At 37.7% G+C, this 17,306-nt stretch overlaps 1 protein-coding gene across 7 annotated transcripts in view; it reads right to left on the reverse strand.

Moving 5' to 3' along the window:
* ncam1a (neural cell adhesion molecule 1a) overlaps positions 1 to 17,306 on the reverse strand; it is a 266,857-nt gene that overhangs the window by 13,883 nt on the left and 235,668 nt on the right. For 2 of the 7 annotated variants that reach the window (XM_059352157.1, XM_059352158.1), the window contains one exon: positions 6,646 to 11,215. The exons of the other annotated variants lie outside the window; for them this stretch is intronic. In XM_059352157.1, the coding sequence (XP_059208140.1) occupies positions 11,136 to 11,215 (80 nt within the window). In that variant the 3' untranslated portion in view covers positions 6,646 to 11,135. Of the gene's footprint in view, positions 1 to 6,645; positions 11,216 to 17,306 lie in introns of those variants that run through there. 7 annotated transcript variants of the gene reach the window in all.

A 17,306-nucleotide genomic window follows, 5' to 3' on the forward strand; every position in this document is an offset into this window, starting at 1 on the left:
CAGAGGGACGTTGGAGACAAATCACGGCCGAACCACCAGGAAACTAATACGATGAAACACAATAACACCCTCATCTCCACTTTCATTATAGCTACTTGATATTTACTCTTGAAAATCATCATGGCCGACACACTTGAGGTGTTCAATTTCATACACAATCATAGGACTTCCAAAGAGGAAAAAAAACAACACAGATCACAATTTAAATCAGTATGTGAAGACAGACTGGATCTCAAACACATCTTGGGTTCTGAAGAAGTGGGTGATAGTTTATATACAAACCAAATCTCATATTAAACTGTACTAACTTAACTCTGTAATGCAACCCTTTGAAACATCACAGGGCTTTTATGTTGGAAGTTCTCAAACTTGAGGTTTCTCAGGTTCAGTGATCTAACATTAAGACAGCAGCATACAGGATGAAACTACAGATAATAATCCATAGATCAAACAAAATTTTCTAGATTTCTTGGCCTGGTTAAAAAAAAGAAAGAAAAAGTAAATGATATATTTTTAAGACCTTTCCTCCACATAAATGAATAAATTCTTTCAAAGATCCATGTTCTTACCCTAGATTTTCAAAGGCAAACCACTGCAATAGACATAAATTGTAATTACAATCCATCTGCAACTAATATATCATAGAAAAATAATAATAAATAAACATATAACAGATATGTCTTTGAAGATAATATCGTATGTAGTTCATAGGGCAGCTCTCCTCTTCCCACTCATATACACCCTACAAAGAGAGTAAACAAACCAACAGCTTTGGATTTTTCTTGGTACCCATTAAATCTTTTTTTTTTTTTTTTTTACAGCTGCTTCAAAACTTTCTTAGGGAACATAAAGGTTAAAGAGGGTTATCTGAGCAACTGTTTATCTCAACATACGCAAGCTGTCATCACATTTATAATTCCACTTTGAGGGCAAAGTGCAAAATGCAGGTTATTTTCCCCTCAGATTGTTCCACATAAATAAATGCACATGCAGTTTATAGACAGGATGGAATAAACAGGATTTGGAAGTCCAAGGCAGCTCAGGCTTTGCAGCTTTGCATTTCAACAATGGCTTGTGTAGCTCTCATCATTCGTCTTGGCATTTGATGAACAAACCTGGACTAATAAATCTTTGCATGCAACCTACGAGTGCATTTCAGCCCAAAAAAAAAAAAAATTAGCTGAAGATTCTTCAAAATGCATGCAATTCAGTTCATCACAGTTTTTACAAGCGGTTAATTACATATTAACAACAATTCCTCCAACCCATACAACTACATAGGTTGTTTGTTCCTTCGCTCTAATGTGGCCCACTGGAGCCTTTCCTTAAAACGTGTATCTACCAGGGGCAGAAGATCACCACATCCATATATCTAAACAAAAATTGATCACAGCTTGGGTAGGTTAGAAACCACTTTGTTAAGTTTAGGAAAATATTGTGGTTTGGGTTCCAATAAGTACTGTATGCTTGTTATGCCACTTAATTTACATGTGTAAGTTAACCCTGCATGTCCATCCACCCTACACAGACTCTGTTGCTGCTCTTTACACACCATCAATCATTTTACTTCCTCTTTACTCCTGTCAATATTATCAAATTATTATCAAATATTATATATAATAGCAATAAGCTGATTGTACAAAAAACTTATGGAGTTGTTTTTTTGGGGTGAGAACATATATATATATATACACACATTACACATATACACATTTTTGAAGGCCATGATGACCAGACAATGAACTGTCTAAAAAACATTTTTGCATGCTGCCAGATTTTCACTTCGCAGGTGCAAGCACAACACAAGCTACTTACCACAATACTTCAAACAGAAAAAAACATTTGTGGTACAATGCTTACTTACTGACTCACAGCACATAATGGATGTGCATGGACCACAGAATGTAAATACTCAATGATCCTGATAATAATAGTAGAAGAAGAATCAGGAGAAGTAGTATTAGCATGCAGTATCTTATCTCACATGAGACTGAAGGTTGCAAGCTTGTCTGCACTGAGCACGTTATTTATATACTCTGTTCTGATTGTGTGGTTGGTTATTGTTTCTCATTGCTTCTTTTTGCCTGGCAATGTTTTTTGATGCATCCTTTTTCTTAAGCTGCATTCACACTACCGGTGACAAAGCAACAGGGTTCAAGTCATTTTCAATTGAAGCTGGTAACATAGAGCTATAAACAAACACTTGTCGCTGTGTGAGCTGGACAACTTTTTCAGCACTCAAATGAATCTTAATAAGAAGCTTTATATTTTGTTCTTTCATCAGCTATTATGGGAGTAAATTAAGTTAGCTGTGGTAGTGTATTATTTAGTTAAGTAAGCTGATACTATGCTACATTTGTGTATACTGGTCTGCACACGGGGATGCAATGGGGCGGCAAAATGCAATGTTTAAACTGAAATCCATGTTTGTAGACACACAACCACATGACCACAAAGTATGCCAATGAGTGCTTGATTGGCGACTCAGCAACAATGTAGCTGGACACTCTTAGCTTTTTTGTTAAATTGTCGCTTGTAGTGTGAACACAGCTTTTTCCATGTGTCGGGAGACGATTAAAGTCAAATTGCAGAGAATGTGAAAGCCATTGACCATGACAGTCATTATGTTTCCAGTCCTTTTACATAGTTTTCTTGAGGAAATCTTGAGCATCATTGGTTGTCTCCATATTGTTGTTGTTCCTGTGTGTCAGAGGACATTTGCATGATCTTTTCCAACTTACCCACACTGTGCTGCTAGGTACGTTTTGAGTCTGTGAGTTGTGCTGGATGGTATGCTTTTCAAAGTGGCTACCTTGATGTTGCCCCATGAAAGGACATGAAGGTGGAATTTAAAGCGTCCCTTCAGACAGTCTTTTGAGAACCCAATGAGACATTAAGGCTCATCATTAAAATTAAAGTCTCTCTTCTATAGGTGAGTGAGGCTCTGCTTTGGGCAGTAAAGATTGTGGCTATCTCCTGCCAGTGTCTGTAAAGGATCAGGAGCTCATCAAACTGTCTGTGGAGAATGTAAGCGCTGCAGTTTGAGGACCATCTGAAAATTTATGTAACCTAATAATGCTCATGTCCCTGGAGATAGGGATAAGGAGAAGGAAATAGACTCACTGCAAATATGTTTTGCAGGTCTGCAACACTGGACCTACACTCACCATAGTCTGCAGCACATTTAGTGAAAAAAAATGAAAAAGATATTACCCCTGTTGAAAACAATAAATGGTGTACCATGAAATTCTTTGCCCATAATGTCATTATCACAGATAATGGGCCAAACGCTTAAATGTACCATCACATCAATATATTTCCTGCAGCTTCAACAGACTTTAATTTAAATCATCCACCATAAACATCAGGATTTATTTCGGTCAGAATGTATGTGCAAGGGTGTTTCGAGCTGCCCTTTTACACGGCTGATTGATCAAAAGATCAATTCATCATAGAAGAGAAAAAGACGTTTCTATACCCAGAGTTCCAAAACAGAAAGTGGGTTGTTAAACGGTTGCCAACGGTATAACAGTAGTAGATTATACTTATATACTAAGTAAAAAATGTTTTAATGTTTTTAAAGACTCATTACAGGATTTATCCAGTCAAATGTGAGGTGGGAAAACCAGAAAAACCATTTAAAACTACACTTTTTACAGTTAACACTTAACTGATCCATCTCAAATTCACAGTATGATTGACATTTCATTTCATTACACCATTACTGTTGTTAATGATGATTATTTTCAATATCCGATAATGTTTGTCTCATCATTTGGTAATTAGAAATGTCCATTAAGTGATGTCTTCAAATGTCTTATTTTGTCCGTCCGAAACCAAAAGACTTTCAGTTTAATACCATATGAAACAGAAGAATGTTAAAGTTTGAGAGGCAGAAAACAGAGATTTCTGCCATGTTTGCATGAAAAATTACTCCCAATGATGAATCAATTGCAAAAGTAGTTGGCTATATGTTATGTCAATGGACTAATCAGTCAGTTAGCTAATAGCTGCAGTGATAATCCTGGGTGCTTACATTATTTACATCTTTGTCATTGGTCCAGTTTATGTGACACGTTTACCATTGCAAAATTTCAAGACTTTATGAGTTGACAAGGACCGCCTGAATGCACCATTAAGCAAGTTGCTGTTACAAGTAAGAGGAAATGACGGACACAACTCTCTAAGTGGGACAGTCTTGTTGATACATATTCAGTTTTAAAAACAGACCTCATAATAAACGTCTTTAATAATGTGGACGTTTGGGCTTTATTGGCACATAATGTGTTAAAACTTTGCAGACAGCCACTGTTCCACAGGCTCTCCAACATGACAAAGTTAAATTATTTTTCATGCCTCTCAAACATGTTATGTTTGTGTTTACTGCACCTGTAGGACAGATACATTTTGAAGTGAAAGCACAGTCCATGGCCAATCTCGACATTTCATTTAAATTTACTATCTCCCTATCCTCTGCTTCACTGTAGTATGCATTCCTTAATTTTTTCTGATGGCTGTGATCAAAATAGTCAGAGCGTGCCTCAGCTCTGTGTACTTATAGGTGAATACAGTGTTGCAGACAACACTTGTTTTTCCTCTACCAATTGCTTCATTTGCATTTTAACAGGCACAATAAATCATGTGGCATGTATTCAGTGCCGAGGGGGGATTTCTCAGCGACTGCTCTCGCCGAGGGAGAAAGCACGAATCTTCGTGTCAGGATGGACTACACAAACATTTCTCTTTACAGGCTTGTCAGGTACAGTACTGAGTCAGTGGCCCAGAAGACTGCTGATAACAGACTGCATGTGATAAGCCTCAATTTCACTGAAAACCACACATTCCTGAGAAATCAATAACTGGTCACTGTCCAGCATAGACAATCTGCCAGACTGGTGCACTAATACATTGATGGAAAACCTTTATATTGGCATTTAATTTACATATCATTACAGCAACTGAAGATGCACTCAAATTGAAGTCTGAATGCATAATATGCATTCAGACTTTTATCCTCATTTAAAAACATGTTAAAACACACAAATGTGTTCAATTCTCATAGAATCCATCAGTTTCTGAAGATACCAAATATGTCAGGCTGCATTTGAAAGAAATTGGTAAAATATTATGCTCAACACGCTTACAATATACTGACCCAGCCACAAATAAAATGGTCAAATCTAAGTGAAACTATTCATTAGGCTGGAATAGGTGCGTTAAAGACATGCAGTGTGCTATCAGGGCTCATCCTGGCAACACAGCGAGGCAGCGTTTATTTCACCAGAGGGACCACATACTGAAACATCAACAGATCATTCTCTATGCAGTAAAATGCAGTGGGGGCTGTGCAGATACATACATTGCAGGAATCAAAACTCCCAAATGCATGGCACAGAATAGTGTAGAGGAGGGAACATCATGTTCACACATTTACAGAGGAAGAAACGCTGCTTTGGGGACCAGTTTGTTCATATCCTAACAGGACAGGATGGTTTGACCGAGGTGTAAAACAGGTCTTATGCTGTATGTCTCCATTGCATTATGGAAAATAGTACATATCAACAGCATACTCAATAATCAAGTTTTTTTTTAGGGTGGTTTCACAATACTGCACAAGCCTAGTCTGGTTAAATACAATTCTGGTTCGCTTTCCCCTTTGGTGGAACTGCCAGATGGTTTGAAGTGATGCATTTGGTCTGCTTGGATTTTTCTCTGTTTAAAAAGAAACCAAACCAATGGAAAAAACACACAAGTTTTACTCAATAATTGGTTTGGACCACAGCAAACAAACTGTAGTTGTGAGAATCATGCATAGTGATCTAAATCTAAATCTGCTAAGAATAAAAGTGTTTTATGGAATTGCTACATAATCTAAATAACTGACTGTCACATAGCTGCCATATGACATTAAGGACTCTCTGTGCCACAGTCCAGTGAATAGTTTTATTCCAATACCATGATATATATATATATTACACAGTGATTTAGAGTCATCATGTTTAAGCCTAGGAGCAAGCAAATACAGATTATGTCTGTGATATCTGTCACAAATAAGGGCAGTTATATGTGTCTTTACCTTTTTGTGTCTGTGTTTCTCAAAGTTTGGAGATGTAAGGCCTTCATGAGTTTTGAGTAGTTAATAATTGTATATAGAACCAAATTTGTTTATAATGTTTGTTGTAATCTATATTTTAGTTGCTACATCTGTTGTTTTATTGTTTGCCATCTGCTCCTCTTCTTTCTTTGGGTATTGCATTGACCTTATTTAGCTCGATAAAGTTTCTTCAGTAACTCTTTGTATCCTCTGTCAGAGCTCTGCCACAGTGTGGCACTGCACCGCCATTAAAATAACATGAGCTTCAGATTCTGTTTTTCTTTTGGGGCACAAGGAAAGCAGAGCGATGCTGACAACTGACTCGCTCTCTGACTGATTAAGATCTTTGGAAACTCTTCATGCAGGAGGCGGCGTGTGTGGCTGGATGAGATTTACAGCATTTAAATGAAGATTTCAGTTACCAGTGAGGCAACAGGCACTAGAAACTGATGTGTATATTGGCTGGAGAACTTATGAATTGCTGACTCATTTTCATGCAGTAGAGGATGAAGGGAAGACGTCATAATACATCTAATTTAATACAGAGCGACAATACTGATAACAGACATGATTACTATCTGATTGTTATATGTTTTTGTTGTATACAAAATACTTCAATCAGAATTAGAATATTAATTTTCCATTTGATCACAAAACAACAATGTAGTTTGTAATGTCTGTAATAAAAAGCTAAGTTGTGGAAAACGATAAGAAGATAAAAGACATGACTGGAGGAACATTTCTAGATGACAAAATAAATGTAAGTCATCGCTTCATTTCCGATACAAATCTGCTGATCTGATTGTTATGTCTATCCACATAAACATCTCATTAACCACATCAAGCGAACTGACTCAGGGAATGGTTGAGGCTGTGTGAAGAGAGGGAATCTCCTGAACAACAGCAGCGCTTGCTGTAGTCTGTATGCAGTGGGCGACTGCACCATTTGCTTCAGGGAAGAGAAATATTCCGTTGATATGCAACGCAAGTAAGTCTGATGCACACACTTAGATGGAGATCCTGATTAGCAAAAATGAAAATCACTCAGCACTGATCAGCACTATCATTACTCAGTAGGCACTGATGAACAACAGAAGGGACCAACAAGTGACAAAGAACACCTCAAGGGTGTCGTAAACTCTTATTATCCTTGTGACAGAACTTGGTTGAGATTAAACAGCGGTGCCAGGGATAATAAACGGAAGGAATACAAGTCTCATTTTACATCCCAACCTATGGAAGGAAGGCCAGGCGGTCATTTTTACAGAGATGAGAACTGCCCAAAGGAAAAAAAAAGATCTACGGGTATTTTTTACCCTCTTGCCAATATCATTCTTCATCTGTCTTCTCATTCCTGTTTGGGGAATAAGGGCTTCACCACATATCAATGTTATTATACCTTCAGGCACAAATGGGTGAAACAAGCAAGCAAGTTTTATGGTGCTTTTTCATCCTAAGTAGGCAGAGAGCCTCTTGAGCTACATTCACCTTAGCATTGCCTCCTAAGCCTCCTTCAAAGGTTGCAAATCACGTGGAAAAACCTTTGACATTTGCTTATTTGGAATTGAAGTGCTCTTTGCTGCAGGCTGCTTCAAATGAAACCTTGTGAGATTCTGTTTTTCAAATGGACAGTTGAGTACATGGTATGCTTGGCATGCAAGCACTTAAAACCCATGAGAACATCTTTAAGAGGCAATTGACAAAGAAAATATTCTCTTTTTGTCAAACAGTAAAGGATTTTATGTTTCTTTAACAGCACGCTAAAGTATAGGAAAAGAGCAGATGGCTGAATGTCCCATTAAAAAAGTAATTCAAGAGTGTTTTTTCTCTATCATTTGGAGTAAATTACACATTTGGTCAAGCCTTGAAATAAAAACTCCTCCCTGGTGGCCACAATGCAGGCTCTCCAATGTTTTCATTACCAAGACAGACAAAACAATCACCATTCACATCTGTCTGATTACTGAAAATGTATCAATGCTTTATTAATTCTCTCACATTGAACTGTTGTTGATCATGGCTGTAGGTGATTCTAGTCTCTTTGTGTATGCATTGCATCATCTCACCTCTCATGACTCTGCAGAACTTTAATGAGCAGAGTGGAACAAATGTTTGAACAAATGGAAACTGTATAGATGGCTTTGAGTAATCTAGACTCTTATGGTATTTTGGAGGATCTGTAGCTATTGGTTACTAGTGTTCAAGAAGAGCTTTTTACATTGCCAAATGTATTGCTTGACTACCTCAACAACTAGACTGTCATCCCAAGAAAAATGACAGAATCAGTAGTTCAATTAAATGCCTAAAACAACATGTTTATGGCATGTTTGAGACTAACAGGGGCCATGAGAATTATGACTCCTGTCTGTCAGTGGATAGAGCCACAAAACAACAGGGGGATGCTAGGGTGGATATACTGTACGGGTCAACAGAGGCAGTCACTGTTGGATTCTTTAAACCGTGACTCTGATCTCTCCCTAATTATGATCAAGTAATTATTCCTTTAACTATGATGATGAAGGTTTCCTAACCTTAAAGTCAACAAGGAGTTGTTTAAACCCAAACCACAATCGCTCAATAACCCTACAGTCAAAACATTTTGTGCCAATTGCCATGTTTCCACTGCATGGTGTGGCTCTGCTCGACTAGACTCAGTTTTGGTACCAGGTCCTTCACTATTTATTCAATTTCCACTGTGGAAAGTTGCCCTGGCCGATGGCATGAAACTGCCGTGACATCACCTTAAACGTTACACTGGCTGAATCCTTTCATCAGCAACCAAACAGAGGAATGTCTCCACTGTCAATTGTATAGCAAAGTGTCATTATTTTAAATCTGGGTGGTTCTTAATCAGAGTGACAAGTGGTCTGCAGTGTTTTAATTGCACCTTCTAGTATCACCTCTGCTTGCTTTTAACCCTGACTGAGGTGGCACAAAAAGAGGACCTGCGACCAGGAACTACCCACAACATCTGCTCTGTTGTGTCGTACTGAACACTGGACATACTGATTAATGCTTATATAGATAGATATAAAACCCAACATTTACTTTTTACTTAGCAAGCTATCACTGTCATGTTGCCACACATCTGATGTTATTCCATTATTTTCCTAGTTATATTAGGCTGCATGTAATGTAGCGAGTTATCAAAGCAAAATAAATAATGCATCTCTGGATTTTGTGGAACAGAGATCATACTGCCATGGATGAGACAACCTAACAGTAACAGAAAATATATTTTTGCACGGTTGATTTCTTTCTTTCAAAAGGCTGAAACATGAGAATGTCACAGTTTCCTGTCTGTCTATATTATACGCTAAATGTGCATCTATAAATGGATTATGTACATAATTTTGATACTTCCTCATTTCAATATATATTATAATAACTACAGGCTGCTGCAGGTTTTAATAGATCTGCTCTAATGGATTTTAGATTAACAAAAAGAGAATTGTCGCAAATTTGTTAAACCTTCTATGCAAAAACGGTGAGTAACAGAAGCTGAGCTTGGAATCAGAGAATTTATGGTTTAAAGTTTTACTTTAAAAAAAAAATTAATTTGCAATTTCAAAGCCTCTATACTGTATGTATATTTACATACATGTTTACCATTTGTTCATTTGTTGTTCAAAATGCATACTATGTTGTTAGGCTATAGCCAGGCTTCTAATCTTTCAACATCTGGGTTTAACAGTCGTGTGTGTGGTGTGATGCAACACTAAATGCAGAATACAGACATTTTGTTAAAGCTCCAGAGGAAAAAAAGGGCTAAAATCAGCTTCACAATCCATGCCTTGAACAGTCAGTACAAGTCAGCATTACTGTGCCACACATCTTAATATGTTTAGTCTCTAAAGCTTCAGAAAGCCATTACTTTCATGAAAGAAAAAGAAACACAATTTATTTCAACCCTACAATGGTTACATGGAAATACACTGATATGTACTTACAAAAATGTCTCAGAGAATAGAATAATTTCACATTATTGAAAATGAAATTTTTAGTGTTTAACAGCTGTTGCACGTATGTTTTTTTTTTAGACATTTCTCCGCTTTCAGGTAAAAAGAGAACATGAACCGTCAGAAAAAACAGCTGATTTCTTGAAGGTCAGTTCGAAAAGAGTATGTACACTTTGTCACAAAACATGATTAGTTTTTCGGCACAACCTTCTGTCTTCTCCCAACAAGGCGATTACATAATGATGAATTTGAAAGTGAGCATAATATAATGTTGGAAATTAATAGTGTCTTGAAAAATGAATACTCTGACCATAACCAATATCAAAATTTTCTGCAATAGTTATCTTTCCTCATTTTGTTCAGCAGGACATTTCAAGCTTGTATCCAAAAAAGCAGAAATGAGGCACAGCATTTGTACTCATCACCTGGTTAACACATTCATAATGCTTGACTGGGGAGCTTCAAAGCAGCTGCATAGCACATCAATGAATACTGGATCATGCCTTGTGTCAGCTTTCATGCAGTGTTCATGCTTTTATGTCATTTGTGACATAACGGTGGGATGATGTGTCCGTTTAATAGGCAATAAATTCCAAAATAAAAGTCTCTTTACAATTGCCATTTCTGGTTAGCACATTGTAGACACACAATCAAACAGTGTAAGGTAATTATTCTATTTATCACCCCTCTTAAGATCACATTAAGGCATTATGAATGTGTTACTAATCATATCTAAAACAAAGCAGCAACACTTTGTCTACACTGTATCCCAACAGAGCACCCAAGTCCAAGTTGTAACATTGACAAAACCCTCTCAAATTTCTCCTTTCTGAATCTATTCATATACAACATGAAAACAGATGAAAACAAAATATTAACAGAATCTAAATCCCCAAAATCTGAGAATGATGCAAGTACTGAGCACCCTGTAATAACGTCATGAAACCAATGTCTTGACTCTTCATCTTTTTTTTATCTTGTGTGTGGCTGCACAAGGGTCAAAAGGCATAGAAAGCAAAGGAGTCTGCGCCCAAAGATTTCAAAGGCTCAGACTATCCTCTTTCTCCTTGAAAGAAATCAGTTTATGAGAGCCAGAGCACAGTCAGCATGGACAGCAGGAGAGCTGCCAGACTGTAGGTCACACATCGGCAACCGAGGGTAGCTGAGATAATTCACCAGCCACAGACGATAATAAATATATGTATTTCAATATCCACAAAAAAGAGTTTTTTGAATGACAATCACAGCAAATGTGACAAGAAAACATAATAAAAGCACAAACAGAGAGAGAAATTTGTGTGCATGGCAATGTCATGGTCCATAGGTGCCCAAGAAGATCACACATGAAGACAGGCAGAGGACACGAAGAAAGGGAAGAAGGAGAGAAAGAGGGAAAAAAGGGAGAGAGATAGAAAAATAAGGTCAGAAATACAGAAATACAACTGAATTAAGGAATAAAAAAAGGAAGTCTAAGTTAGAGGATCAAAGTAAAAAGAGGTCATAGCATGTTAGTAGCAAGGCAATTGACACATGGTGCACGGCATGCATGGGTGGAAGGTCACACAAATGAAGGTAATGGGGAATGACAACAGAAAGGAAGACATTTCAAAGACACTGCAGTCCAACCTCTCTGCTTTAAGATTCAGTATAAACAAGAGGAGTTTTTAATCAGTCATGGTGCGGCTCAGCGGCAGAGTTTAGGATCAAATGCCCAAAACGACACATGTTTATGTTTAACAGACAAAGACCAACAGTTGGTAAGATAGATGACAACCTGGATGTGAGGAGACATCCACAAGAGTCAGGCTATTATCTCATTTAGAATGGCCAGTGGTGTAATGTAAGTAAATGCAAGTAAACGCTTACTTTCCACTAATCCAAAAGCCTCATTAATTCAGCCATCAGGTCTACAATGGAAAAATTATGGAGTATGGCCTTAGATTTTTTTTGTGTGTGTGTGTGTACCTTGTTGGAAACCAAAAGCTGCAATTTTGATGGACAAAAAAAATACAATTTCAATATCGAATCAGCAGCTGCCCTCTAAGCCTGCAGAGCAGTGATGCTGGAGTAGTTTGCTGCTGCAGCATCATACTGACAAAAATCTAGTAATTATGAGATATGGCTTGTATTCAGATTAACTGTTTTGTGAAACTCTAGCAGGGAATACTCACCTAGTACTAACAAAATAACAGCAATATGTTCGTAAATTAGCTGCATTTTATGTTTTGATTTACATTTTGCAACTTTGCAGATACATTCATTAGAAACATTTTCTCATTATGCTGATCAAACTGCAACCCTGGCGGCATTATGTTTCCTACAAAACATATTTGCTGTTGCAATTAGTGGAATATAAATGCTCTCGTAGACAATGTGGAAGAGGCGAGTCAGCCCCTAATAGACATATCATATTATATATTATATACACATATTACAAGAGTGCAGATCATCAGGTCAAAAAAAAAAAAAAAAAGAGTTTTGTTAGACAAGTGTTGCTCTTGAAAACCATTATTTTGACACAATTATTCGATATGACAAGCACTACTCGTGTAGTGTAGTACTTGAGCAGATAGATGGTTGGTACGAATGTGCACAAAGGTAGAAAGGAGAGGGCGGGGCATTATTCACAGTAGAGACACTTCTTCAGCTACCATTACACCACTGGTCATGGCAGACAGAACGGCCCATGCAAAACCACACAACCAAAACAGAAGCTGGTTACGGAGGTCAAGGCTATGACATGGATGAATGGGTGATCTCATGTTATCAAAACTGCAAAAGTTAATAGCTGTGTTTTGTAGTTTTACTCCAATGTCAGCCTTAGCTGGGGAGATTTGGATGGATCAGTTGTCAACACCTGCCACTTCTGTGTCCCAATTTGAAAATTCACCAAGACAGTGTTTGTTTTGACACTTTTCTGTCAAGAAATATGGTGATCTTATGTGTCTCCACATTCTGGCAGCATTGTGTGAGTCTGTGGCATGCAAATGCTGACCAGCTGTGCCTGCAGAGAGTTACAAAAGCCGAGTTACATAAAGGTTTTTGACTCCACAGATCGTTTTTCTGAAGGAGGGGTAACTTAACAGTAAGGTTTTCAGAGAGTCTTCATTTTAAAAATATATTCACTTTGGTCAATATGTTTTTGTGGCATTTTGTGAGTGGGACTGCTTTCTAAGCATGTGTTTGAAACATCAAAAAGAAAACAAATTTAAACAGTTTGAAACTTGGACCAACCCTGCACTTGCAGTCTGCGTCACAGTGCCAATTTAGCGCGTAGAGCCAGTATATATTTAGAAAAGAGCAGCTGTTTTGAGCCAGCATTACCAAGAACAGCGTTAAACCTACTGAAATTAAATGCAGATGTTGTAGCTAAAAATAAGCCTCAGCAATTCCCCACATGACTTAAAGTGAAGGAAAAAACAGCAGCAACTTGGAAGTACAACTAGACATTCCAAAACAAAAAAAATACATTAAAGTAATTTCGGAAATTAAAGGGGAACTGACTTGGATGAAGCCCATATGAACTTCTGCTCTGGTAGAGTTATAACTGATCCAAACCTCCCACTGCTATATGGCTGTTGCCCAGCAAGCGCATGAAAAGGAAAATAACTGGTTTCTTTATGTGCCATGCACTGGCAGCTGATGCCTTTTAGGGTCTCCAGTAAACAACAGACAAGATTAATCCAGTTGGAAGAGGCACCATGCAAAGACTGTTAGGGCTGCGTCCCCACTTAACTAGGCCACACTCTGTTTATTCAGGTCAGTCAAAGACCCTCAACTGCTAGACCAACTAAACCTGGCAGTGGAAGAGAAAGATAGAAGATAATATAGAAAAAAACGATGAGGGAAGCGAGATGAAGAGATGCATAAACCCCCCTGCTTTATTTTCTTCAATAATTTAATAAAATGTTTCTCTGATTGTAAATAACTAATAAAACGGTCACTTTTAAATGTTTTAAAACTAAACTGTGGGGGATGGTGGAAAAAGCTTTAACCCATTGACCCCCCATCTTAAAATGCTCAAATTTGCCCCCCAAAATTGTTTTGGTCTCTTGGCTAATTTCCCTTTCCCATTCAACTGTATGGAGAGTGAATTTTTATATATCTGACCCAGTTAAATTATATTAACCCTTGTGCCCTCTTCAAATTTACAACCCTGTGGACACCTTTGTGGCAAAAATGTACACGCACAAAAACATTGCTATTAAATCATCATACATCAATATTATTCCCCCCACAAATATCTTAAACAACTTAAAAATTGCTCAAAACTACCAAACATTCAACAATTTTCACGATTTTAACCCTTTAAATGCCAGTTTAATAATTTGAATTATTATTATTATATTATCCATATAATAATAGTAGGGGGATGGGGCTTTGGTGGTGATACGAGTCTTAGATATGTTAGATATAAGATTAGCAACAAAATTGATTTGATTGCATTAGTATTTTTATATGTAGTGCCAAATACTCCCTCTTGACACCTTCATGTCCAAAAATGCATCATTGACTTACATTAAAACCACATGTTTCCATCTCACAGTCATTACAGTATAAAACCATGCATTCAGTAATGTTATCATTTCATTTGAAAGAAAAGTAGTGATATTTGACATTTTACTGTATTCCACCAGCTTCCACCATTTTCCCAATGATGCATGAAATTCTTGTATTTTTGCCAGTTATATCATATTATTGACGGAGGGAGCAGAGAAGGAGAAAGCCCTGGAGCAACGAGAAGGAGCAAAAATGAAGAGGTCTTTCAGTGCAGAAGAGGCTTTAGAAATGGCCATGCAGCTTTTATCTGCCAGCGGGTTGCGGGACTCATCTGAAGAAGACTTGCTTGTTTATGTGTGTGTGTGAAATAATTTTTATCTGATTCATCAATGTAAACATTTTTTGTGCAAACTGCAACAACTTTGAAAACTTCAACAACAGAAGAGAGCACAACTAACATATGAAATATGAAACAGAAATATCCAGACTTTGAATATGTGATGTACTGTATGTGTTTGAGAAAAACAGATAGATGGATTGAGAGAGGGTGTGTGTGTGTGTGTGTGTGTGTGTGTGTGTGTGTGTGAGTGTCTATTTAGTTTAGTTAATTTCCAGCAGCAGACCAGCAGGTCCTGCCGAATATGACCTGTTGGTCCCTACAAATGCACCTGTTACACTTGGTGCAGGTGGTAGAAGACCTTGTTTTTAGGCCTGTGCACCATCAGCACACCCCTCTCCTTCTGGTCGAGCGGTCAAATATACTACCTTTCATCAAAATGTAATGCCAACATTACAGAATGCATGGTTTTATACTGTAATGGCAGTGCGATTAAATAATGTGGTTCTAATGGAAGTCAATGAGGCATTTTTGTACATGAAGGTGTCCAGATGGAATATTTGCCTCTACATAAAAAATACTACTGCAATCAAATCAATTTTGTTGGTAATCTTTGACATATCCAAGACTCGAATCACCATCAAAGCCCCATCCCCCTGCTATTTATTATACGGAAAATCATTCATTTTTTGTGTTTTTTTTTTGTAATAAATAATTCAAATAATTTCACTGGCAATTAAAGAGTTAAAATTCTGAAAATGATTGAATGTTTGGTAGTTTTGAGCAAGTTTTAAGTTGTTTTAGTGATTTATGAAAGAAAAAGCAGAAAAAATATTGATATATGATGATTTAATAGCAGTTTTTACTGCGTGTACATTTGTTTTTACACAATAGAGACATGTAAGAGTAAAAGTAACATTTTTTTGCAAAGTTTCAGCAACCAGGTGTCATTCGGCCCGCCTCAGCTCACCAACGCTGCACCTCTTTGTCCATTTTTGGATGTGCTGGGAGGCTTGAGCGATCACACTGAGCTTTACAGTGGCTCCTTAGAAACCTATGGGTGACATGACAGACTAATGTCCACGTTTTATAAAGTCTATGGGCTCAATCTCCAGCAGCTGTCTTTCTGGCTTGGTGTGTCATTTAACACAGTGGTCAATGTAAACTAGTGGGAAGCCAGTGAGGGATGGTGGCCTGCTACAATCTTGCCACATATTCTAAAACAGCTGGGAACTGTAGTGTTAAGCAAACATTATTTAATCAGGTATAAATATTGAGGTTGTTGTGGACCATTTCCACCTTATATTTAGGGCATCATTAGAATATTGAGAATGTGTTGTATGTTTTACCAGGTTTATCATCTGTCTTTCTTTCAGTTATTGTAATTACCCCCGCCGAGGATGTTGTGCTTTCAGTTCTGTTTGTTGTTTTTTCTGTCTGGTTGTCAGCAGGAGTATAATAAAGCTGCTGGCCTGATTTTCATGAAACTTGGTGGAAGGGATTAGCGTTGGCCAAAAAATAACCTATTAAATTTTGGAACAGATCTGAATCATGGGGCTGATACATAAACTATTTTCACTATTATCAACATTACGAGACAGGGCACAGCCTTGGCCGAGGTCTCTCTCTGTCTCTGTCTCTCTCTCTCTCTGTGTCTCTCTGTGTCTCTGTGTGTCTGTCTCTGTCTCTGTGAGTCTGTCTCTGTGTCTCTGTCTCTGTGTCTCTCTCTGTAATAATGACTTTTTACTTTCTCATAGATCTGTTTTCTCTCTCTTAAATCTAAATCACAAGAGACCAATTTATTTGCATATTTACTGTCATTTTTATGAAATTACTTGATATTCATTTGACAGTTGGAATCAAAAAAAGGTTGAGCCAATCAAGATCTATTTTGTGAGGGAAGAAGAAGAAACTCAAACAGAAGGGTAAGATGTAAGAAAGAGAGGATGATGCAGAGAGAAAAAAACCTAACAGTTCTTTTTCAGTAGGAGACAAAAAGATAGTTGGCTGGAAGAAGTTTAACTTGTTTTGTAGCTCAGGTGTAGTGGAATGGGGAGGCAGCCCAAGTTAAAATGTGCACCTTACACACAACACAACAACAGAGCGAAGGCCGACCGTGACCACCTGGGTAGAGACCTATTTGGTATTAACTGGACAAAATGCTCTGGGTCTGACTGATATCTGGTCTGACTTTATTGCTCACTGAACTTGAGCAGTAACAGCTGCTTTATAGGAGCAACTGAAGACCAGGAGAGCAGAGCACTATGATGCTGAGTTTTATCTGTAGCAGCAGAGCATCAAGGAGGAGGAAAGAAAAAAAACACAGCGAGCGTATGCTTCTGCTCCTCACATGGACTCTGTAGTTATTGTTGATCTTGTGCAGCCTGGCCTCTGAAATTTTGTCAAAGGAGCACAA

Source organism: Centropristis striata, chromosome 15 (genome assembly GCF_030273125.1).
Source record: "Centropristis striata isolate RG_2023a ecotype Rhode Island chromosome 15, C.striata_1.0, whole genome shotgun sequence".
NCBI classification, from domain to species: domain Eukaryota; kingdom Metazoa; phylum Chordata; class Actinopteri; order Perciformes; family Serranidae; genus Centropristis; species Centropristis striata.